At 42.2% G+C, this 25,114-nt stretch overlaps 1 protein-coding gene across 2 annotated transcripts in view; it reads right to left on the minus strand.

The window, feature by feature from the left end:
• The window catches only part of STT3B (STT3 oligosaccharyltransferase complex catalytic subunit B), a 49,424-nt gene extending 25,261 nt beyond the window's left edge, over window positions 1-24,163 (minus strand). The window contains exons 1-3 of one of the 2 annotated variants that reach the window (XM_083827293.1): window positions 23,779-24,163; window positions 3,495-3,603; window positions 1,463-1,750 (exon numbers count right to left, since the gene is read on the minus strand). In XM_083827293.1, coding sequence (XP_083683419.1) covers window positions 1,463-1,750; window positions 3,495-3,603; window positions 23,779-24,068 — 687 coding nt within the window. In that variant the 5' untranslated portion in view covers window positions 24,069-24,163. Of the gene's footprint in view, window positions 1-1,462; window positions 1,751-3,494; window positions 3,604-6,481; window positions 6,665-23,778 lie in introns of those variants that run through there. The other variant, XM_083827294.1, reaches the window with a different exon arrangement.
• Window positions 24,164-25,114: the final 951 nt, after the last annotated feature.

Consider the following 25,114-nt stretch of genomic DNA (forward strand, 5'->3'; position numbering starts at 1 on the left):
CTTTCTCTGAGACATCAGACTACATTATAATTGTGAGAGTAGAGCATCCATGGCTTCCTTTGTCTGGAATCAGACCCAACACTGCAATTTTAAAGAGCTATCCTGTAATTCTGAAAAACTCACTTAAGGTTAGTGAAAACATCCAGATATTACTAAAGGTTTAGAGAGATCCATGAATTGGAACAGGAGTATGATTTCATCCAAAACTGATAGTAGTGACTGTGGTGAGGGAAAAGAGGAATGAAAAATGCTAAAAAGTTAACAATAAAACATATTTGATTCACACAATTCTACAAGAGTTTATGTAAACATTATTGCAGTATGCAGTCTAGTTAAATACATGAATTCCATAATAACAGGTAACTGCTATTATGTCTTAGCTATTAAAATGACCATGGGTTGATTCTACTGTTATTGGTAACAGTATACCTTTACAGCTGCAGTTTAAGCCCAAATTAAAAAAAAATAAAAATCATTAGAGGACCTTTCTTCAGAACCTGCACTTAATTATCACCTGTAGCTAAATAATGAAAAATTTCGATTTCTTTCTATTATATTCTTTCTAACAATATCCCAACTCCGAAATACTCCAAAGCTAAAAAGACTTGCAAGTATGTATTTACTTCTGAGAACTCAAACTTTTGACAAACCATGTGAAAAGCTGTAACTATTGCATACATACTACCCATGGAGACACTCACTACGAAAAGTACATACACTAAAGGAAGGCACAAGGAACAGTACCATACAGTGTCCATGCTGAATTAACAATATAGCTACTCTGTTTGTGCTATTTCCAAAATAGATACAACAGTCCAGAAATACTCCATTTTGTTTAAACCCCTTCTTTCACACAGGACTACATGGCAGACGCAGTTCTACATGGAGGTTAAGGAATGACAGACAATATGCACGAACAAGTAGGCTAATTAAAAAACATTAGACTATTACACATTTTTTAAGCATGCAAGTAGTATGAATACCTCGCTCTGCGGACAGCTTTAGGCATGTAAGTTGGATGCTTAAGTCAAAGTCCAGACACATAGTCAACAGCGTCTCCAGATGACAATTCAAAGGACTTTATATTGAGAGTCTACTGCTTTTTACCAGCTAAATAAGGAGGCTGAAGTTTCATGCTCACATAATACCAATATGACCAAACTGAAAAACGAAAGCAACCCTACTGTTTGCTTCAAACTTATAGATTCATTGCTATTGCCGTTACTACAGGACACACATACTTCAGTTGAACGGTACTTTTACATAATAAATAAACTGAAGAGTGTTATCATGGAGTGGTTCAGGCCACGTGACTTCTCAGTACTCGCCTGATCCACGGCCAAGGGGAAGAGAGATGAGAGGGAACAAAATGAGAATTCAATGGATGCTAAGAAAAATCAGTCATTTGGTTGGAGGAGGAACCAAAAACCTTTCCAAAGCAAAAGACTCATCAATTACTTACCCATAAATAGTATGTGAACTGCAGTGCAAAAATAGCTATGCCTTCATTGTCAAACGATCCTGCTACTGATCGAGATATGTAACCTGGAACTATGGCAATAAAACAGGCAGCTAAAAGCCCTGCTCCCTGGTTCCACAGTTCTCTGGTGAGCAGGAAAGTAGAAATAGCTGTAAGGCCGCTAAAAACTGGTGCTAGGAACACACATACGTCTCTTATATGGACTGTCACATTAAGCATATTTAAAATCCAATGTATAAGGCCTGCTGTCACCATCAGTCCTGGGTATACCTAAAGGGAGAAAAAAACATACTGTATTATTGCAGAAAATGATCATGGTAAGTTTACTTGCATATAATTTGCAATGAAATACAATCACTTCTTAAGCTGATACAAGCAATGAGTAGGTAAAGCTAATGGAATTATTTTAATATTACTTTAATTATATTTTGACAGCACTGCTGAATACCAGAGGTCCTTTAAATTTTACCCAAATGCTAACAATTACATATAATCCATTTTCTAAATGAATAAGCAGCACATAGATAATATCCTATCTTGCCTGACATTTATCACATAATGAGGATTTGTATCACATAATGAGAATTCCAGGTATGGAATCAGAAGCTAAAGTTTGCAAGAGAATTTCAAGCCAGCTAACAGCTTTAAGGAAAAAAAAAGAACCAAAACAACAAGAAACCATACAACATTCCCTAGCCATATTCAATTTTCACCTTAATATACCATGCTGTTCATTTATTTCTTGTTATGCATGGAGAAAGAAAATATACATTGAGGTTTTTAAGTAGAAAAGCTGAGTGACTGACAGTTGAGTATTATGTATTTGCAAGCTATCCGTAGACACCTTGGAGGATTAAAATAAAGCCCTACAATACTGAGTTAAGATGTCCTCCAGGAAAGAGTAGTATAGATACAAATCTATTGAGCCTATCATAGAATATTGGAGACCACTGAAATATTCTTAATAGGAATTCTACCCTTTCACATTTATCAACATTAGAAAAATCGATATGTAGTAGGAAACTTAATATGGACTTCAACTGCCTTAGTTTCTTTTGAAAGCTAAGAAGAGCTTTGTGCTAAATTAAATTAACAGATGATAAGATGTTCTTCTGCATATATCCTGGAGACCTGGTTTTCAAGACAAACTATTAAAACATAATATACCATGTGACTTGCAAAATAAAGCATACAATCAAAATTTTAATTTAAATTTCTACGGCTTTTTACGTTATATAAGACAAGTATGTAAAAAAAAAAAAAAAGAAGTGTGCCATAAGCATCCCTAAAATACTAAAACGAATGGTGATCTAATTGTTACAAAAAGCTCTGTGAATGAATTTAAACGGTATATCCTATAATTAAAAAGTTTTAATGCACTGTCAAGGTTAGATGTGGCTGTGTTACTAAAGCCACTCTACTACTGAACTCTATTTGTACTGTGATTTGGTATTTTTTCTTATACCTTTCCCCTGTTTTATAACTTGCATTGACACCAATCTTAGCCGCTCCTTAGACACTTCGCTTCATACACGTCTCCTGCTTAGTTTCAAAAGGTCTTTTTTTCAGTGAAATCTTAACATTTTCCATATTCAGATGGCTACCACTCAACACATACCACTGGCTTAAAGTTTGTGTCTTAAGAGAGAGAGAGAGAGAACCGTTTTTCAATTTAAATTTTCTTTTTTAAGTACCACTGTGCAATGTTTTCCCCAAACATGAAAATCAGAATTACAGGAGTCATAAAATCCCTATTTATTATTATCAGAAATTCAGGTGTAAGAAGGTAAAACCCAATTTCTTGTTCACGGTATGTTGTTGGATAGGACAAATGCATGTTGACTTACTGTCTCAGTTATTACAGCTAAAAATTAAAAACATAGTTATTCCCTCAGCAGCAATTTGACAATTAAAAGTATATTCCATTAAGATCCTCCTTTTATCGATGTCAAAGTTATATTTAAAGTTCAACAAAATTATTACAAAGTCATCTTTAAGTTATTACAATACTTACAGTTCCACCTACTATTCTTCCCAGTGGGTACCATGCTCTTTCATCAAACCAATTTAAAAATTCATAAAACCCATGGGATGCAAGATGATGTGTTGATCTATAGTTAAACCTAGAAAGAAAGAGAAGAAAATTGGGGGAGGGAATAAAAATCAAGAACCTTAAGTCCTCTTTTTTCTAAGATCTAGAAAGTAATTAAACTTTAACATCTTGTTTACTGTACAACATTCCCCTCTAAATCTATAGAGTTTTAAAACAAATTACCAAGCTCTCTCAGTTATTAACCACCATATTTTCTTCATTTCTACAGCCAGCGCATGTACACAGGTGAAATGCCACAGCCTTTGTTTTGGTAAACATTAAGAAGTTTTCTATGACTCTGACACACACCTCCGTCACTTTCTGCATACTCTTCTAAAACTAGTATTGTGTTAACCAATGATTTACTACATCCAGAATACCACTTAAGCAGAATTAAGACCATGGAAAATTAAGGCAAGACTTCTGAGACAGGATAGCTACCCAGTAAGTACATCTGCTGCTGCTGTTTCATGTAATGTTGAAAGCCGAAGTAATATAATAATATGGAACGAAGGCAGCCTATTTGTTTAAACAATTATGAACCTAATGGCCCCTGCACAATCCCTTCTTTCAATCAAAAGAATCTATATAATACAGATTCTCTGTAGATGATGTTTCACCTCCAGTTGGTACACGTTCTCTGCTGCAGGAAGTTTCTTGCATAATGAAAGCCTTTCCATGTGTACCTTCACTTCAGTCTTCCACACCACCCATAAAACATTAAAAAGCATACACAGATTGCTATCAATGCAATAAACTTCCGATTTTCTGGCAAATAATTAATTCTTCCAAGTTTCTCAAACTTCAGACAGCAGAACTTTTTAACTACTACAAAATACATTCATTCTGCAAATGAAATCAAGACTACTGTGAATGCATGTTATCCAGAACTGCAACCTGTACATGAGTATTCAAAAGCCAAACCAACAAGGTTATTGATAGCAATGCTGTACAGTTTTGAGGAAAACAAACAAAACCAACAAAAACAAACAGACAAAACCCCAATCAGCAAGCCAACATTAGGCTTCAAAAAGCCTGGGCAAATGCCACTTCTAAGGCAAGCAACTTCCATCAACGAAACCCTCCTAATAGACATTCCAATGGGTATTTAAGTTAAAAATATGAAATTTGGTAGTTAAAGAAGCATTAGAGATTAATTCTTTTGTTAAGTACAAGTCAGGTGACAAGATGGAATACTGCATCAGACACCAGGATAGATGGGCAAGCCACCATGGAAGACTTCTAATTACACTCAGCATTCAAGGCTAGAGAAGCTTACATGTATTTGTCCTTTTGTCCATTTCCTGAAAGTATCTATTTATACCAGTAACACGCATCACTTTAACATCAAATTAAAAATTACATTCAACTCTTTTGTATAACTAGGCTCCCCAAAATATCACTGGTTTACTTTAAATTAATTCATTTCACCAGAATAAAGCTAATGTCACTCAAGACATCAAGTCCCATCAAGCTCCTACTTGTTTAATCAGCAGAACAAGTCTAATAGCTGAACTACAACCACAAGGAGGTTATGAGCAGACTTCGTCTACACAGCAAAAGAACAAAAAGAATTGAAATTCAAGTCCAGATGTCAGCAAACCTGGGTGTTTCACTCATTGAACTGTCACATCATCAGTCAAGTGACATAAAAAAGTGCGGTATTTTCAGGAAAAGTCTCCTGCATGGTAAATACGCAGTTATACACGATATATTAACCGATAAAACTGTGGACCTTCAGCAGTAATTAGCTGTGTAAGAATATTCACATAAACAACAGTCATTCTGACCTAGAAATCTGTTTATCAAACAGCAATGTGACATTTGCTTCTTCTAAGCCTGCAACTATTCCCATTTGACTAGATTTCTAAATATTAATTAATTCTTCAGTTCTGAACTGTCAAGTGTAATATGATTTATGAAATGCTGTACCTGTAAAATTAGCCCTTATCTTAGTGTAGCAAGGTTTGTTGTTAATTTGTTTAGTGCCAAGTGCCTGCAGCACCGTGCGAGACAAAGCAGGAGCTGTACAGACCGTAAGATGCATGCACTCCAGCCAGTGATGGACCTGACCTAAAACACACCGAAAACCCAGTCACCACTGCTATCCTAGGACACTAAAAAGGGAACAAGAAAGGTAATGGTTACTAACATGGACTATTGTCGATTTTTTAAGTCATGACTCAAACTCACACAGGCTAAACGTTTCCTTTTATAACATTGAAAGATCAGTTAAATGAAATAGGCAAGAAGAATAATATTGACATTCCCCTCATGTTTTGAACTAGTAAAGCTTCGTAACTGACTTCAGAGGGATGCGAACAACTGTCTTGTGCTTTGGCAGCATCCCATTAAGTCTTTAATAAGAATGAATTACTACTCAAAATTGAAATGCAACATAACAGCATTTCTACTTTTATCACTTAAAATGGAAGAATTTAATCTTCCCTCCAAACCCTTTTTTGGTCAGATACAAATCTATTAAACCCCTTCTTTAGAGAAGTGATTGATTCTTTTGCTATGAATTTAAAGCATACAGAGACAGCTGGGACTGTCTTTATAGCAGAAATGGTTAGAAATTATACGGGTTGGTTAATTTTTCACTGTGGGAAGACCTCTAGGTAGACCAAGAAATGCCCTTCTGACCACAGAAACCTACATAAAAAAAGTATTTAGAAGCTTAACTACAGTACCTCACTTTGACTTCAGAGCAAAAAAGTGTTCACTTCCCCTCCCAGCAGGTAACCTGCTACCAAAAAGAAATATGCACGCAAACATATGCATAGGTAAGGAGAAACCCACTGAGTAATGCTGCACGAGGGCCAGCTTCAGGTACTGACAAACCAGCAGCAACGGGCAGCGTACAGACAACTGCACGTGATGCGAGTACTATGCTCCATAGTACTTACCCACTTCCTAGCAGGCTGCTCCTACAGGGACAAGTCTGAACCCTGTAAAACCCTTTCCCTGTTGGCTAGAATAGAGAGAGACAACAGCAGCACATACTGCAAACACTCATCATACAACGCTCTCACTGTCTTGGTACTTCATAAATTGTATATCGTGTTCCCACAGCAGTGCTGTTACGGTATCTGTAACTACTGCTGGGTTTCACAGGGGCACAGAAGAGCCCTGGGAAATAGCAGCAGGCGAGCCTTTTGGTTGTGCCCACATCCTGGAGATCGAGGGGCTGCAGCTGAGGGAGGAATCAAAATGAAGACGAGGACAGCCTGTGCTGTGCTAGGGTGGCACTGCTCAGCTTTGGGTGCCACTCACAGTCTCCCCCAGCTCCTCCACCCCCAGCAGCAAGAAATGGGGATGGAGACACTGAGGGATTTTATCCAACCTGCTCCCTGTCTGGTTAGAGATTAGCCAAGGTGACAACCAGAACCAGAGGAAGCTGCTGGTTACGATGACTGAACAGGATGTGGTACTATGAGACAGGACCGGGCTGAAGGAAAGGAGGATTCCTGTCCTCCCACCCTCAGCCATCTGTCTTGAGGTGTGGGAACTGTTCACCCACCTCCCAGGGCTCTCCCTCCTCCCTTTAAGCCAAGTCAACGTGAGACAGACCTGAGAAGAATGAAAAACAAAATTATGTGAAGCATGTGCCTAATTAAGAACTTAGCTCCAGAGCCTGAGATGAATATTCACATTCTCAGCCCACGACGTGAAAAAGATGCATGCTCGCTAACAGTCAGCGAAGAAGAGCTCTTGTGGACCTGACTGGCTGAACACCAGCATGTGCTGACTTTTCTTATTGTAGCTGACATTCCAGGAGGAAAACGATGCTCTGCTGTTCTCCTTGCCTCTTTCTGTCAGGTCTGTAGTTTGAATTGCCTCCTCCTCCAAGCTAAATTTTGAAGGAATCAAACAATCCTCTTTGTAGGTTTCAGAATAAGAAGTCCCAATCACCAAATTAGCCTGGTATTCTAGTTTGAACCTTTTGGGGGATGTGAACAATCACAAAGAAGTGATCACAAAGAAGATGCTCTATGCATGCTACTATTAATTTTGCAGCACTACTGGAGATATCTATATTACAGCAGGTTCAGCAGACAACTGAAGATGAGTCAATAAAGATACAGTTCTCATTTTCAAAGCATATTTTAGTTTCAGCTTACAACAGAGCACAAGCAGCAACAGCAAAATAACTGAGCAAAGGCAGTTTCTCTTTTAGTAGCAACATTAATTTGGAAACTTAACTAGGCAACTCGCAAAATAAAGCCTCTGGGGTTTTCAGTTATATGTTATGTACTGCTAATACCAAATCTTAACTATCTGTTCATGCTCGGGTTTAATTTTTATTCCACCCTGTGAACTGCTTTTTTGATGATACAAAGTAATGCTGTAAGATGATTAGTTAGTGCTATTCACAGCGATTACTTGCTATATCCAGGAGCTATGGAACTCTGCAGCACTTCGCAGCAACAATTACTGCTATATTTGTAAGGAGAAATCTTTGGCTTTGACATTCCTAAGTTTAGTACTTCCTTGACAAAAGTACTATTTAAGGTGAATATTCAAATAAAGTTCAACTTATTCAGAAAGTACAAACACGTAGGAAGAAAGAGCACATGTAGCGCAGCAATGCAGTTACTTCATCCAGATCTTAGCAACATTTAAGGCAAATTACACTGATGGTGGTGAAATGAAGTTGACCCTTCCATTACACCAGAGGCCAAGACCAGCGTTGCTTCGTGTGGGAATGCTGCTGATTGCCTAAATACTGCCAGTTTCATGCTACTACTGCCCCATCATCTAGACTTTTATATCTGGCGTTTACAGCCATCTGAGAATATGTAATCTCCTTACCAGCAGAATTTGTTGAATATTTTCTAAGCCTGCGTTTATAAAGGCTTCTGTGCACTGAAGTCCTCATCTGCAGATGCACAAAATTTTCACATCTGCAAATTCAGAAAGATGACATGATACAAACCAACTGTGAACATTACAAGCTATCTGAACAATCCTAGGAGTCAGATTTTAATGCAAATGTAGAATCAATTCTGCAATACAGCATCTAATTAGAGACAGCTAGTCTAGATTCTTGGAAAAGATTGTCGCAGATTGACTCCAAATCTGACATATTCTTTGCATCCAAAGGAAGAATTTATTCAGTGCAATATTTTTATGGAAAATCTAATGAGAAAGTTCAGTAACTTCCACTGAAATGAAGAAACATACACACTGTGTTTTATATCGAGTTTTAAAACACCTGCTTGCCTCCATATTATACTAGGAGCACATCATGATGGAATTCTTACTGGGAAGTCTTTAGCTACAAACTGGAAATTATCACGAGTTCTGCATATTTTTTTTAAATGGAAGCACAGTATCCTACGGATCACATAATGAATTCAATTCACTACAGCAGTGTTATTTCTCATCATAAAAACTCTTATTTGTGTTCAGTTCATAACCCTAAAAGAGCATATACGCCCTTTTAAGCCAGTTTCCAGGTCAGAATTTTGCATGAGCAATACCTATAGGCCAACACTCTAATGATAGATGAGGAGCCTTTCCTACTGCCAAAACCAAGGTGTTGCAGACATCACATTGAGAATGGAGGAACCGAGACGTACATGTGCAAGAATCATTGTGATAATTGAGATGCCGCCATTGAGATGGTGGCTGGTCTCCAGTTCACCTGTGCCGAGGCTGACAAAATTCTGCAAAATGGAAGAGCAACCAGGCAGTTTTATTTCAGAAGAAACTCATGTTCCTTTCTTTGCAACTGAGAGCTGATGTCAGCTGAATGGTTTTATTAGGTCTTAAATCTAATACAAACATAAGATACGCTACATGAATTGCCCCCAGTTAGAACATTTATATATAATCAAGTATTTATGTGATTACAAATCTTTTTTTCTGGTATTTCTTTTTGCACTCCTACCAGAGCTTTGTTATCACTTTGCACACTCAGCTGGAGTTTCTGCACCTCGCTGGAAAACAAACACCCAGAAGTCATGAACAAATTAACTCTAGCCAGTCTGTCACTGGAGACATGGTACATGCTCACACAGTTCTTACTGAAGTTGATTGAAAATGCTAATTATTAAGTCAAGTCTGCCAGAAAGTAAAAATAACAGCTTTGACTGGAGTTTAAAGTTGTTCTAATTCTATCCGTGTTAGGGGGGTTAAAGATGACTTTTTGGGATGTTTTAGTCGTTTTATCTGTAAAGATAGGGATATGTAATTTCTCTTTGTATTCTGAGATGAGCCCCAACTAATATGAAGTATTTGGTGAAAGCTCTCGAGTGTCCTACATTTAGAGACCCAACTTATCCTTATAGCTTTTGTTGCAAGCAGGGCCATCTGAAAATAGAAATACACATCCTGCAAACTGTCTCCCACAAGTCTCACGTTTGATATACTGATGTAATAAAATGGCAAGATGAAGACAGGTTCTGCAGTGGTGTGACCACCTAACTTCAGAAAAGATGGAAATTCTGAGTTGGAGGAAGATGTATTTTTTTTCCTGTTCCTGGAATTGAGCTGAGCAACTGAACTCTCCCTGTTTGTAACACCATTAGAATCATTTCTGATGGGGAGGAACAGTGAACAGCCTAGGAAGAAACAAAGCTGGATGGCACAACCAAAAGGGTAGCTAATATTTTTCAGGTGCAACATTCAACCATGCTCAACGTAAACCCTGAAGAATACCAGAATGTGTACAGAATAACCATTAAAAATAGCCATTAGGAATATCAGAATGTCCCTAATGTGTTTAAGAAAGATTACAGCATTCCTGCTGCCACTTCTTGGCATGGTATTTTGACTGCCTGCAATAACATGTCACGCTTAGCAGACGCTAACATCAGGAATTGCATGCTGCCAGTAGCTTAATGATATGAAATGCTACAGCGAGCATACACTCTAACTTCTTTAGAGAGCCCAGGGCATCTTCAATATTTTTGCTAAATAGCTGCAAGCTTTCTAAAGCATTCCATGACCACTCCTTACACTTTTCACACAATCTAGTACATCTGAAGCCACGGTATGCTTCCCATCATCGCTGTAGTGGGCGTATATCTGCCTACAGTTTCAGACACTTCCTCTGATGCCTAAAAAGCTTTTTCATGACCTTTTTTCTGTCTTGTTTTTGAACTATTCCATGTCTCAAGGCAAATTATGAAGCAAAGAGTTAGTTTTATCAATAGTAAAAGTCATACTTTGCTAGTGAAGTCTGCCTTTCACAACATTTTAGAACTAACAAGAAAGTGATGACTCCATTTTTATTTCAACAGTCAAAATTCCCAAAAGGTTTCAATGATGATTTAAGCAGAATCATTCAGAATTATTGCAGGACAAATTTGAATGCTCATTTTCTTCTCTACTAGACAAGTACTTCACTGCAGATACTACACTATGTCTGGCATCAATACTGATGGAGATGCTGGTTCCGTATCTTTAGATAGCATCAGCTTCTTAGGAGGCATTACTTCTCCGCTCAGTACAATACTAGTTAACACAAGCTAGAAAGGCACCGGTGTTATGTCTGTTTTTTTCTGAGTGGTATCAGGTTGCTCTGTGTTTCATTAGCCTTGCATCAAGCAATTCTGAAGGCCTTGCATCAAATTCAAGAACATGTTTCTTGTAGATGAAGCAGACTCATGCTGTATTTGCTGTTAATGTGATGAAGGCTGCTTGACTTCACGAGCTTCCATATTAAAGGCTAGTACATGAGGAGCTGGGTGGTAAAAAGGAATTCAAAAAGGAATTAGCTGAATAATAACATTTTGAGAAGTATTTTTTCCTTGAGGTATATGACACTAGAAATCACTGGGATGAACAGGAGTGCTTCCAAGGAAGTGACTGGGAGCAGAGAATGGCTCCCAGACCACACTCCATGGTTTTCAACTCCAGAACAAACAGGTGCTTTCACACCTAAACAGCTAGAGTGGACTCTTTTTGAGCTGAGCTAAAACTGCTATCCTGTAGCGAGATCTGATACCTACTCAGAAAAGAATACTAATTTCTGTAAGACTTTGAAACGTAGAGTAAAATAAAGGATATGTCTTATTCACCGTGGGTACTTTAAGTATATTTTAACTGTTTTGAAGCATCCATTACAGTCCTCATCTTTATTAAAGATGTAGTAAAGTCATCTAGACACAACAATGCAGCAGCAACTACGGAGGTACTAGCTGCACCGAAATGTGGTGGACCGATTTCATAATCACTTCCCATTAAGTGAAGTTAGTGAAAATAGAAAGTGAAAAGTAGCGACGGCCAGTCTGGACCCAAGGTGACCTGGCAGACCCTTCCTACGCTGCAGAATACATGAAGTAAATGGGACTCTCAGAAAGGCTGTGCCTCCAAGGTTACTTGAACTGCCTTGCAGCAGTACAAAGAGCAGGTCCAGCTGGAATCAGGCTTTAGATATCAAACCACTTGGTACGGCTTATGCCAGTACACTTTTTTTTTGTCAGCTCACAAAACGAAATAATCTAAAGTGTTGTGATTGCATGTCAGCAGTTTAGCTCAGTTTTGCAAGCTAACATAAGGTAGTGTTTCATCCAATATTCTATTCCTTAAATATTTGCTCTTTAGTACATCTCTAATACACTTGCTATTCTTCCTTCTACAGCCAGCTCTCAGTTATCTGAACTCCCTGACTTTGCTTCTTTCAGTTGTCTTTTTTGGTTGTAGATTCTGCTTAGTTCAAGAAGCTGGACCTTTCAGAGTGCACCTGCTCAGCTCCATCTGTTGCGATATCGACTCACTGACTTTTTACTACAATGGATGCTGCAATAATAAAAATTAATGTTTCAGAGTGGATAATACAAAACGTCATCAGAGCAGAACCAGACGGTCCACCTGACTCGAACAATTTCTGTCCAGTGACTGAGGTCTGTGTAAGAGACCTAATTTTATTTAACTCTATGTATGTCTGCTCAAATGCTGCTTAACACTTCAGTGACCTGACGCTAGTACATATAAATACTGCATTTTCTGTAACAGAGATAGAGCTGTCTGCAGGACAAACCCAGGAACTGGAGAAATCTAGAGATAAATTTAATTGTGCCCTAAAAGAACAAAGCTGAAAAGGAAAAGGCATGAATAACCCAAACTGCAAATGAGCAAGGAAGGAAAAAAAAGATGATGACACACAACTCTAGGATGCCTTGTACTGGATTATACACACACACACAAACACACGTTCAACTGTGGCAGTCATCCTTCAACTGAGCTTTGCTAGTTACAAGGAGTGCAGAAGTGCTCCTAATCTGCTTTAGTGCCCAAATCAGGTAACTAGCTTGAATCACAGCTAAAAATCATACCACTCTGAAGATTATTTAAATTTTCACCTGATTTTTCTCTGAAGCAGATTAGGAGCACTCAGTCTATTAATACAGGCCAACGGAAGGAACAGCAGCCTCTAGCTGGGGGCAGAAGCAGTTCCAGCTGTTTGTGAAGTGACTGACTACCTATTCTCACACTGAAGGAAATCAGTGTGGGGATAGCAGGTCACCAATACGATAAGCAAACGCCAGGAAAACAATGGAAAATGGTCTTCATCCTTCCCTGCAACACACAGACAGGAATTTACCTTTCAAACTGTATTTTGCATTCTTGATCCACTTTCAGTGTCTGATTTATTGTCAGAAATAAGTACGGCAAGCAGAATTTAAAGATGTTCTCCCTTACGTTTATTTTTTTTTTTTATCTTTCATACAAGGCTAAATCAAAGCAAAAATGCAAGGTTTCACTGGATTTAATTCAACATGTTAGGAATTGCACCTAATGGTTACCACTGTTTCTCTAAAACTATGCACAAGAATCACAAAAGTATAACAAAACGTGATTTGCTTTTTATTAGGTATCCTCACAGAAACACTACAGATAAGTGCACTGCAGCGACTACAGTGCTCAGCAGTTCGGAGTATTTAGAAGTAATATTACATTCCTGCCACGTACAATGTGAAATTAAAGTTACATGTTTGCTTTCTCATTACATGATGGATTTCTAGTATTGCTTAGCCTTATTATATTATAGCTATCAACTTATTTCACTGTGCTCCTCTGTCATTTTAGATATCTAGTAAAATCCAATTCATATTTAAAAGTAACCTAAATGCTGCTTTTTAAAACCAAAATTGGAGGTGGAGCAATAGTTTTAAATGAGATAAGCTCACTATTACACAGATATTCTTTGAAGCTGTGATGCCTCTCCGTCACAAATGCTGTTACAGAAATAGTCACAGACTACACCCACCATTCTGTGTCCATGAGCACATCCTTTCCAAAACACATCACCTCCTTGACCAGCTGGCTACATCAGTATGCTATTTGGTAGTTAGATCCCTTCTGGCTTACATTAATGAACAGTAAAAGGTATGAGTTTAATTTCGAATGCAATTTTATTAAATGGCAAGTCCCAACTTCAGGTGCAATGCTTCTCCCTTCTCCCCCAGTGCCACATAAAATGGGGTAAGGTAAAACAAACACCTGGCTGCACATGAAGAGGAACTGAGTAAGGGGGATGTTAAAGCAAGAGGATCAGTTGAAGTTCAGGCAGGGAAGAAAAGAGGTGTATGGCAGGGAATACGTGAGAGTTGTTGGAAAGGAGCTAGCAGAAGTTCTCAAGGGATAGTTCTGAGGTCACATATTCCTAAATCTTCTCTCTTCACTCTCCAGAGATGAATTAAGCTGGCTTGTTCAGGACCTTCCACGCTTCAGTCCCCACCAGGCATGATGCCCTCTCAACTCTCTCTCCACAAATGCACCTTCAAATTAGAAGACTAGAGTTAGCCTTTCTGATTCAGAAAATGGATTTAGACCCAGATGTCCAACATGTCATATAACCATTTAAGTAGTGATAATCATATTTCTGAAAGAACATTTAAACAGCTACAGCACAGTCGAAGAGCTTTAGCTGAAACCATTGAAATGTTCACCCCCTGAACAACTAGAACAGCATGTTGGGGGATACTCATGGATACTTGAGACCAAATCAAGGTACAAAATAAGCCAGCAAGCAGCTTACTGCCACTGGAAAAAGGGAGCTCCCCTTTTTTGCATCCAGCCACATACCCTGACACCTGCACTTGTCGGACTTCAGGGAGCGCTTCAATTCAATAACACGTTAGAGAACTTTTCCAGGAAATGTCCAACAGATGATGGAAACCTTGGGAACCCCACTTGATTAGATGCAAATAGGGCCAATTTATTCCAGTAAAGACACGCCTAGCAGCACCTTGCCATACTGTAGGTATCCAGAGTCAGGCTTTACCCAGAAGATGCTGCACTGCCTTCCTGGAAGTTCTTCCTGGAAGTTCTTGCACTGCCTTCCTGGAAGCTCCCTGGAAGTTCTTGCAGGAATCTTTGGAATCACCGTGCACAGGCTTCCCAGGACACAAATGATATATCCACAGGTACTCCAGCACAGATACCGAGATAGAGGACAACACTGCTTGACACCCTGGGTAAAAGCTTCACTCAACTAACATTTAAGGCTGTTCTGTGTCTTTCTGTTCCTGCAGATAACCCTGAAAGAAGACAGCAGAGTGCACTGTAAGGAGCACACTACCACAACGTAAAAACATGATGCGCATAGGTGAGACTGTGCTGAAGTTACTACAGCATGACAGAAACATAAGGAAAATGAACCCTGAAATTGACTTACTAGAGCAAGGCAAAAGCTAGAAAACACAATTCAGTGATGCAAGGGTTACAAGCATGAGGTAACTTGAAACAAAACACATCACCAAAGCTTTTCCAAGCAAAAATCAGGCTTTACTTTGGGAGGATGGGAGAGCATTGGTAAAGAAGTAGTCCATTACAAAATTAAAGCAATGCCAGTTCCATGGCTCCTGAACACAGCAGAGAAAAATTTACATTTGTCATTACCAACAGTAAAATGACACTGACCTGAGATATCACAAATTAAATATTTGCAACAGTCTTAATTTAGTCTCTTCAGTGTCAAAATCCATTTTCTAAATGGCAAATGAAATATTAACATTGTTACAGAGTAAAATAAATTGAGAGAGATATAAAACAGCTTTTCAAATATTACTTCAGACGTTTGACGTCGGAGAAATCATTGTAGTCACCAGGATCAGATAAACCAGTCACAGCTCAGTAGCATTACACAACTTCTTGGGAAACTCGAACGCTGCATTGGCTTTAATGATTCTTGTTCTTCGGTAAAGCAAGCCAAAGAGATGCCCATTTGCTTCCACTATTAACATCAATATAATGCCAAAGCTCCAATTGTGTTTTGCTGACTTTCTAAATTGCAACTTTAAGGCATTTTATCTAGTGCCAAAGAAAGAATTACAGGCATTTTAAAGGCCTTTAATAGCCAAATGATAAACTCTAAGTATTTCAACCGTGAAGAAGAAACTGTCTTTTCCAAGATACACATCTGAAACAATATTTACAAATTCTAAGTTATTCAACTGAACTTCCTAATGTTGCTTGGGATAAATTTAGAGTAGGAAGGAAGCACGTTCAAGATACAGACTAAAATAAGAGCTGGAGCAGAAGACATAAAGAAAGGTATTTAGGACAAGTAGGCTTGTTTTGTTCTGTTTTGCTGCTGCGTCAAGAAAATGCATTCTGCTTTTTCGCAGGCAAGTATTCTTGCCAAAAATGTGGTCTTCCTGATCACCTGTATCATCAAACAGGTGCTTTGCACACCCTAGATTTCCTTCAAACACCCCTCTCTACTGGGAAGACGGGACTAAAAAACAACCAACCAACCAACACAAAAAACCCAACACACTCTTCAAAGCTAAACCAGAAGTAGGCTACAATGTACAGACAAACAGAAATAAGCAGACTGAAAAAAATAAAGCAAAGAACTCACAAAATGTAGGCTGCCCAGATGTGTGCGCTAGAACAGTTAAAAATGACGTAAGGACATGTTTTTCCTTTCTCCGAAATCCATTTCCCATTCAAACAGGATAGGCGATGCCCATGAATAAGAGAGGCATACAGTGTGCCATCCTTTCAAAAAATGTGTAAATAATACTATATAAAACAGCAATTCCATTAAGAACACCACAAAAAAAAATCTACAAACAAACTTGCATCCTCAACTGCAATGTTGTTTCTCAAGGTTTTTGTTTGTTTTAAGCGAGGAAACTTTTGCAAAGGTGTATTGCAATTCTATCTTCACGGATTATCGGCTCAACACAACTCTGACGTGCCCTTTAACTAACAAACTAATTTAAGCCATGCAAATAAACTGCTGTAGAAAACAGTACGATGAGTGTTGTAACACCCAGAAATAATTCTCATTACAGTCCACATATCCCAGTAATTTATATCAGATGGGCTCTTTAACACATGACACTGGACTCGAGTCTCCCATAGCGTACAGATATTTTAAATGCCATTTCCTGTTCTTAGAAGCTCTCATGCACAAGCACCCAGTTATTCCTTGTTTAAAATAGCCCATTTCTCTTTCTAAAGCACAGCGATATTGCCTCACTTAATAGCAAGAACTTGGAAGTGTAGGACGCGCTTAATTCTCCATATGCCAAAGGAGCTTTCACTCAGGGAAAGCAGCAGCAAGTTAAGAAATACAAACAAAATAGATCGGCTTCTGTGTCCATGACCTTAAATTCATTCCTCGGGCTGCTTCAGCTTCTGTAAGGTGTGGTATAACCCTAGGGTCCATTTCATAGTACCTCTCAAGCCCAGACCTACCAGCTGCTGACATTAAGAATACCCCAGCTGGATTGCCACCAACAGCTCAGGTGAAGATCAGAAGCTCTGCTCAGCTATAGGGCCAGAAACAAAGTCTATCTGTTGGACGTACTACAAAATTTACTGCAGACATAAAGCACGGGAAGACTACAGCAACAGTCCCGCTGCTTACTTGTCCTAAGTTCACTTTGTTCCCTGAGCAAGCGATAAGTCCAATGGCTGGAACAAGTTTTGCTAAAGGAGTTTACAGTAATAAAAAATCTGCACATGCCCTGCTCCAGAGTGCTCCACAGGCTCCACAAGCAGCAGCTTTATCAACTCCGCTAAGTAGAAAGAAGCCCTCGGGACTGGCTCCAAATGTCACTACAAATGTACCTCAAAGGGCTTGCATGAACAGAATTTTCAAAAACTAAGGAGGAAACTTTCCGCAGCACAGACAGACAGTAAATGGGAAAGAATCAGACTTAATCAGGAGAGAGCCCTATGGAACAGCAAAGACATCCCCCTAAATCCAGACTACCTCCAGCCCATTTTTAAGCTATTAGTACCTATTGGATTTTCAATTTTCCTGCAAGCTTTACTGTCTAAACCCCCCCCCCCCCTTCCCACCCCAAATCCAACACGAGACAGATTTAAAACATGAGAATTGGGATTACAGGTTGCCATAATCAGAGACTATTAGGGAGAATTATGATAGGAAACAAAAGGTAACCTTTATAAACCACCCTGACCCTATGTAATGGAATCCCATTTCTGTTTAAAAAACAGCACATATTAAGCTGCTCGCATAATGGGGTATCTGCCAAGAAAAGCCCATTCAAGGATTTTCGTTGTAGCATTCCCTCAGTAACACCTGACTAGCTACAGTATTTGTCGAAGACTGTTTAAAAAAATCACGGCATTAGAAGCTAAACCTGTCAGTTCAGTTCACCCCAGCCTACAGAAACCATTCCGATACATTTTCCTTTTCCAGTTTTGTTCCTCTCTCCACAAATCAATAAAAGGGTCAGCATTTTGCAAGCACCATTTCCCCTGCTGTGTTTTCCAGGAGGTGGCTGTAAGGACAGTCCCCGTGCACACCCACATCCCACACAGGTTTTATGACCACTGCCCCTCTTTCCCATCACTGCACCCACAGGAGGCTTTCACCCCAACTGAAGGTTGGGCTAGTGAGGAAAGAAACAGCACCTATTAACAGTAAAGGGGGTAGAAAACAACAGTAGAGATGGAACAGTTTTGATTCTCACATGATTGATAGAGACTTGTTGAGGCTACAAGGGGAACTGCTTTTTGACTGCTTTGGTCTACCCTGATCAAATTCGAGGTCTCCATTCTCACGGTGTCTCTGCTACACCTGCAACTTTGCCCAATGTTCTTTTGCCAGACTGCCCTCCGTCCATTAAATTTCTAATATTTACCACTTTCTGCAATTTCCAAGCAGCAAAAGAGTCTAGTGCAATCAATTTCACTTCTTCTCGACTTCACACCATATCAGCTTTCCAGAAAAGCTCACTCAGCTTCAAAACCGCACTCTCCAAGTACCAAAGCATGGAAAGGATGCTCACGTCCCTCGACATACAGGACTTGGAATCTTACAATCTAGAAAGCACCAAAAGTCAAAGACGTGCCCATGCCGAGGGAATTTTCCAATATATTCCTATGAAGTGGAAATAAATAGAGTATTTCTCATTTCACAGAATCAAAAAGCTTGTGAACGAAGAAGCTATAGTATGTTTTCAGCGTGAATCTCTTGACATTTGCCAGCATCTCAAAATCAATCCAAAGTGATTACATTCAAACCGGATTGGAAATGAATGTTTTCCCAAGGTCTGGGAGTTGTCAAAGATCATCAACAAAAGGAGGTGGTTGGGAAGTGGGAGGGAAATGTTTCCTAAACAGATCCGCATTCACGCGCTCACCTTCAACAAGAGTATGCGAGGGGCCGAGAGCCTCCAGGCAGACAGCAGCTGGAGGTGGCAGTGACTGCCACCACTCAGGAACAAGACATTTACCGTGCAATCTGCTCTCTGCCCAGCAAGAAGAGTCACTAGCAGGTAAGCGGTGGCCAGATGAACTATCTGGGTGGGCCACGTGCACCTATAGCCTACAGATTGAGCGCTGTTAATTGAGATTATCAACCACTTACAAACACCGTATCATCCTCCTGACTTGATTTCTTTCCCTTTACGAACACATTAGCTTAAGGTACTTTCATTTGCTGCTAGTTACCCTTCATCACTCCAGTTGCTCCACTCTTAATGTGCTGTGCATACATGTAAAAACATCTCTGGCCTATCACTCATTCTGATTTTGTCCTATAAAATCAGTTGCTATTTACTTTAACATTCATATTCTTCTTCAGAAATAAGAAACTGAAGTGCAATATCAAAATTGATCGTGGGCAGGTTCAGAGAACTGAAATGTTACAGTATTTTGACAATGTACCTCATTGAATCAACTCACTGAGTGCTTTAGAGCAAGCACAAAGGAAAAAGCAGGACTGCACAGTGGGTGACAGGAAAACTCCTACTCCAAAAGACAACCATCAGATCCACTAACTACAACACAAACCTACAGCCTTACTCTCTCCCAATGAAATCAATACATTTGCACAACCTCCAGTGTTCGATCAATTCCAAACACTTCTCACGTTTGCTTGAGTCACACTCTGGATTTTAATGAAGCTTTCATATCTTCTTTAAAGGTGTTAATTTAAGTTTCCATTAATAAAAAAAAAAAGTTCCTAACAGCCCAAGAATCCATCTAGCAAACAGGACTTGAGCCAAGCAAAACCTTTCTGGCTGTGCTCAAGGTAAAAATCCTCATCTCCCTCAACCTGCCCATTTCTGAAATGCGAGCGATCACACTGGCCTTACCTTTATGTCTGCCCGTTCATCGCCAGCCACCAGAGTCCACTAACGGCAGATGACGGTATCAGTGACAAGAAAGTAGACTGCTATCTTATCTCCACACCACACTTCCCACTAGCACAACAACGTTACCTCAGTGAGGTATGACGAACAACGGCCATCCTGATGACAGCTAAAAAGCAGGCAGCCTGAATGGATCGATGGTGCCAGGCTGGAAGAGGCAAAGACACGCACGAGATCGCTGTGATGCTGTCTGGCACCAGAAACGGCAGGACCGTGGGCCACGACACTGCTGTGAGCAGCGGGCAAGCAAACCTAGCTGCCACCATCAGGCTGGTGCTGCGTACCGCACGGGCAAACAGGTACGGATGGGGTCTCACGTGCAGGCACAAGAGTTTCTGCATTCCAGCAGAAGCCAGCTCTTTCACTCCTAAGGTACCTGCAGTTTTCAAGATGTGCTGTTTAGTAAGCTGTTAAAATTCTCAGGGAAAGACAAAAGTTTGACTTGATGTCATGGGATATGATAAACGATTCAGATGCACTTCTTAACACGTGACAACGGTAAGCACTGTGCACGCAAACAGAATGAACGCCACTATTCTGGTAGCGCTCACTGAAGACTGGTGCTGCACCAAAGGTTGGTGCCGCCTTAGTCAGCGGCGATGGCAGCGTGTGACGGGAGGTGACTGCCTTGGCGGATCTACCTACCTCACCTGTACACCGACACATGTTGCACAGATTGTTATGTGTAGGCATGATACGAGCGGCCACACAGACAGCATAGCAGCACGCTGGAGCTGTGCTTTAGACACAAACCAGCACGCAAGAAGCACAGTAGTCCCTTCTCAGCTACTCCGTAATTTTGGGTGCGTTTGTTGGGCAGCCATGCTGCCATTTCAGGAGCATCCAAAAGAAGGAAAAGCGCAGCGGGACAACTGAGTTAAGCGCACTGCTGTACTTCCACTTGAACTTCTTTCACTCTGCACTTGCAGGTACGTAGCACAGAAATCCAGCTCTTGGTTCACCCAGCTGCTGCATCAGCCACCAGGTGAACCAAACTTCAGGGATGAAGCCTGGCCACCCCGGCGTACCATGGAACAACTTTCCAAGTTTCAAGTTCTTGGCCTGATAACGAAACCCCGAAGTTAAATACTAAATGCTTTGTCAACGGCCAAGCGCAGCTCAAAGTCAGTGCTGCCTGACTCCACACATCAGCTCCCCTGAACTAGGAGGACCAAAACTTCCGCACGTTTTTCAAAGTCTCTGGACTACCCCAACTGTGGGAAGTAAACAAAACGTGGGAACTAAAGCGGCCGTACTATATGAAAAAGGTATTCAGCGTGAAAGAAAGCAGTAATCCTAGTAACGACACACGGGTCACAAGTTTATAAGGCAGTATGCTGACAAGTTTATAAGGCAGTATGGTGACAACAAAATACCAGCTTGTTTTTTTCCTCACACAGGCACTGTATTGTAATGGAGATCAAAAGCAAAAGCTGCCCTCTCTCTACTGCACCGGACTGTTTGGACTGCATTTAGGTCATTTCTGGAAGAAATGCCAACTGGAGAAATTCTCAGTAACTAATTTTACAAAACAAAACCCCCCATTCCTCTCCAATAAAAACCTAACCCTACCATCAGAAATGCAACTCAGTCAGGATGCTAGAAAAAACACAGTAATTGATTTAATTAACCTGCTGATAACCCAAAGCAAATCTCCCTCTCTTTCCACCCCGGATGTCCTATGTTTCTTATGCCCACATCAGAAAACGAAGAAATCAGAAAACATCAGAAATTCCTCAGTAAACGATAAAACATTCGACACCTTAGAGGCCACAGTATTTTTCCATTCAAAAGATTAACAGTTTTGTTTAACGCTCCTCATTTTATCAAATATACCTCAGCTTTCTCTCATCACAAAACAAATACTAGATAATAGATGGCCTATGCCCTATACAAGCTTCACAGAAAAAGCTAAAGTAACAGAGAAAAACGTGGAATTGTTTCACCAGCAAAGACTGTGGCCACTGTCCTAAAGAAAAAAGAAAGCAGTTTACCTGCACAAGCTGCTAAAGAAGTAGTTAAAAAATAAAATAGGGCACTGCTTCTAATCTCTTTCCATAAGCTCCTTTCCCACATCAGATTCAGATTTGCAAGACCCTTATAACAGTGAAAAAACGTTCATTTCTAGCCACTCGATAGTATTTAGGAACAACACCGTTTTTCGCTCTTTCCACCAATACTGCTGCTGCAATAGAGAACACTTTTTTTTTTTTCCTTAGTTTCTACCATTTTAGGTTCTCTTTCCTACTAATTAACTTAAGTGCATTTGCCTCCACCATTTCTGGCATGCAGCAACATGACACTGGCATGGTTCTTGACATTTCAACTGCTTCCCACAGACCTGCATTAAAAACAATGACTTTTGTCAACTTCATCTATTCTCTAATTAGCAGAGCTCCGCGCAGCAGCACAGGCAGCAACGCCTTCTGCGTGCGCTCTGAGGAAGATGACTCTGCATCAACTTCGACGTTATTAAAACCAGAAGGCTATCTTTACAACCGCGATCAGGACTATGAACTTAACCCTCACAGCACGTTTTCAGTGTCCTTCAATGCTTAATATCAAGAGCTACCGAACACTGTAAGAGTTCCATTCGTCTGTCGATGAGCTTTGATTATAAAACTCTGATAAAGTTGTACAAAGACGTAATCTGCACGTTTAAAAAAAAGTTTCCTCCACAGCAGAAGGGGAAGATTTTTTTGCTTCAATTTAGATCAGAAGAGCCTTAAAAACTACTCCATAGGATGCAACCCCAGGCTCACAGCCTCACTGCAGACGCGTTTAGCTGTGCTCCCCGTTGTTAACTTTATTAATCGAAGTTTGCATTCCTTTCATTCACGTTTGCAGAAAAACACGTAAATTATGGGCAATTACGTGACGGTTTGCAGATATTTTGCTTTCACATCACCAAGCGTGTATTGCTTCACGCAACGTTTAAAAACAAAGCGATTCCTTGTTCTCCATCCCCTATTTCGTGCCACGGATCGTGAATGGATTACACGGGAGAGGGGAAGGAAAGCGGCGAGAGGAGGAAGTGGTGCTTGTGAAACTATCGCAGCGGAGCGCGTGCTTTGCGCAAAGCGTGGAATTTCGGCCAGAGTTGTGGATTTCGATAAATTCCACGCAGGATTACTCGCGAGGCGCTTGCGGACAAAGCACCTCCCTCCTTCCCGGTGCGATCAGCGCGGGGGCTCCAGGCTGGAGGCACGGGGCTCGCTTTTAGGCTCCGGCCCCCCCCTCCGCCGGGGGACGAGCAGCCGCGCTCCTCCGTGGGGGGGCGGCGAGGGAGCGAGCTTTGGGGTAAAACCGAGAAATTATAACAATAATAATAATAATAAAAAGGAGCGGCGTGGGGAAGGCAGCTGGCGGCGACCCAACGCCCCCCCGCCCCGCCGCGACCCCCGGGGGGCTCCCTCAGAGCCTCCCCTCACGGCCCCGGCCCCTCGCGGCGCCCCCGGGCCGCGGCGGGTCCCTCACAGCCCCCATCCCCGGGCGGGGGGCGGCTCCGGGGAGGGACGAGAAGGGGACGAGGAGCATAGGGGGGACCGGGGGGGGACCGAGGGGGCAGGGGGCGCCCGCCCGCCCGCCCCGTCCCGCCCGGCGCTCACCAGGGGTCGAACTCGTGGATGATGCTCTCGAAGCGGATGACGGCGAAGAGCCGGGAGCTGAAGCCGGCCAGCCAGGCCAGGAAGAGGACGGTGAAGGAGAGCAGCGACTGCCAGCCCGCCGGCTGCGACAGGCCCCCCGACAGCCCGCCGCCGCCCCCTCCTCCTCCTCCGCCACCGGCCGCCGGGGGGGGGGCGCCGCCGGCCGCGGCGCCGCGGCTGTTGAGCGGCGGCGGCACGGAGTTGGCGGCGGGCTTGTGCCTGCCGCTGTCGGCGGCCGAGTGCTCCGCCATGTTGCGCCCGCCGCTCCCTCGCAGCCTCCCCGCCCGGCGCGTGTGCGGGGGGGAGGAGGGAGGGAGGGGAAGGGGCGGGCACGGGCAGGGGGAGGGGGAGGACCGCTCGCGGGCACGGGCAGGGGACGGGGAAAATGGAGGCGGGGAGCGGGGGAAAGGGCGGAGCCCCCGGCCCCGCACCGCCCCCTCCCGCCGCCGCCGCCGCCGCCGCCGCCGCCGTTTGACATTGCCGCCCTCCGCGCGGGGCGGGGCGATGCGAGGGGGCGGGGCTACGGGGAAGGGGCGGGGCTCCAGGGGACCAATCGCCGCCGCCGCCCTCGCAGCGTGACGGCCTGTGGCAGAGCGACAGGTATTTAAAAGGGGCGGGGCGAGGCCGGGCGGCCAATCGGGGCGGGGAGGGGGGGAGGAGGGGTTCGCCGCCGGGCTATTGGCGGGGGTGGGAGAGGGTCGGGGATGACTGACGGCTCTTTGGTCCAATGGGAGGGGGGGAGGCGGGAGGGTCACATGGCGCTGCTCAGGAGCTGCGCCTCCCCCTAGCGGCCGCGGGTGCTGGCGCCGCGGTGGCTGCCGGGAGTGGTAGTCCGCGGGGCGGGGGCGGGGGCGCGGCCGCGCGAGGGGCGGCCCCAACGGCCGTAACGGCCCCAACGGCCCCGCCGGCGGGGGGAGCCCTGAGGCGGTCGTGGCCTGAGGCGCCTCGTGTGCCGCGCGCCATTTTGTGTGCTCAGCCCGAGCACGGCTCAGGGAAAGTGCCACGCACTTAAAAGGCTCAGTTTTGCTGAATCTTGTCTCTTAAAAACATATATGTAGGTTTTATTTATTAGTATTATGTATTTAATACACTATTCTTTCCCATTCTTGTTAAAACACATCAATAATACGTCCAAGAGAAATTGAATCAGGCATCTGTCCCCTTTCCAGTGTCGTCTCTGAGGGCTTTCTAATGAGCTGCCCAACTGGCGTTTCACCTGAAGGATTTCATTTTTTTAATTGGCTCACGAACAAAGAGCAAAAGTGTCCAGAAATGTGTAACTATCAGGTGTTTTCTA

The sequence above is a fragment of the Anser anser genome, assembly GCF_964211835.1.
Source record: "Anser anser genome assembly, chromosome: 2".
In the NCBI taxonomy this organism is placed as follows: Eukaryota; Metazoa; Chordata; class Aves; order Anseriformes; family Anatidae; genus Anser; species Anser anser.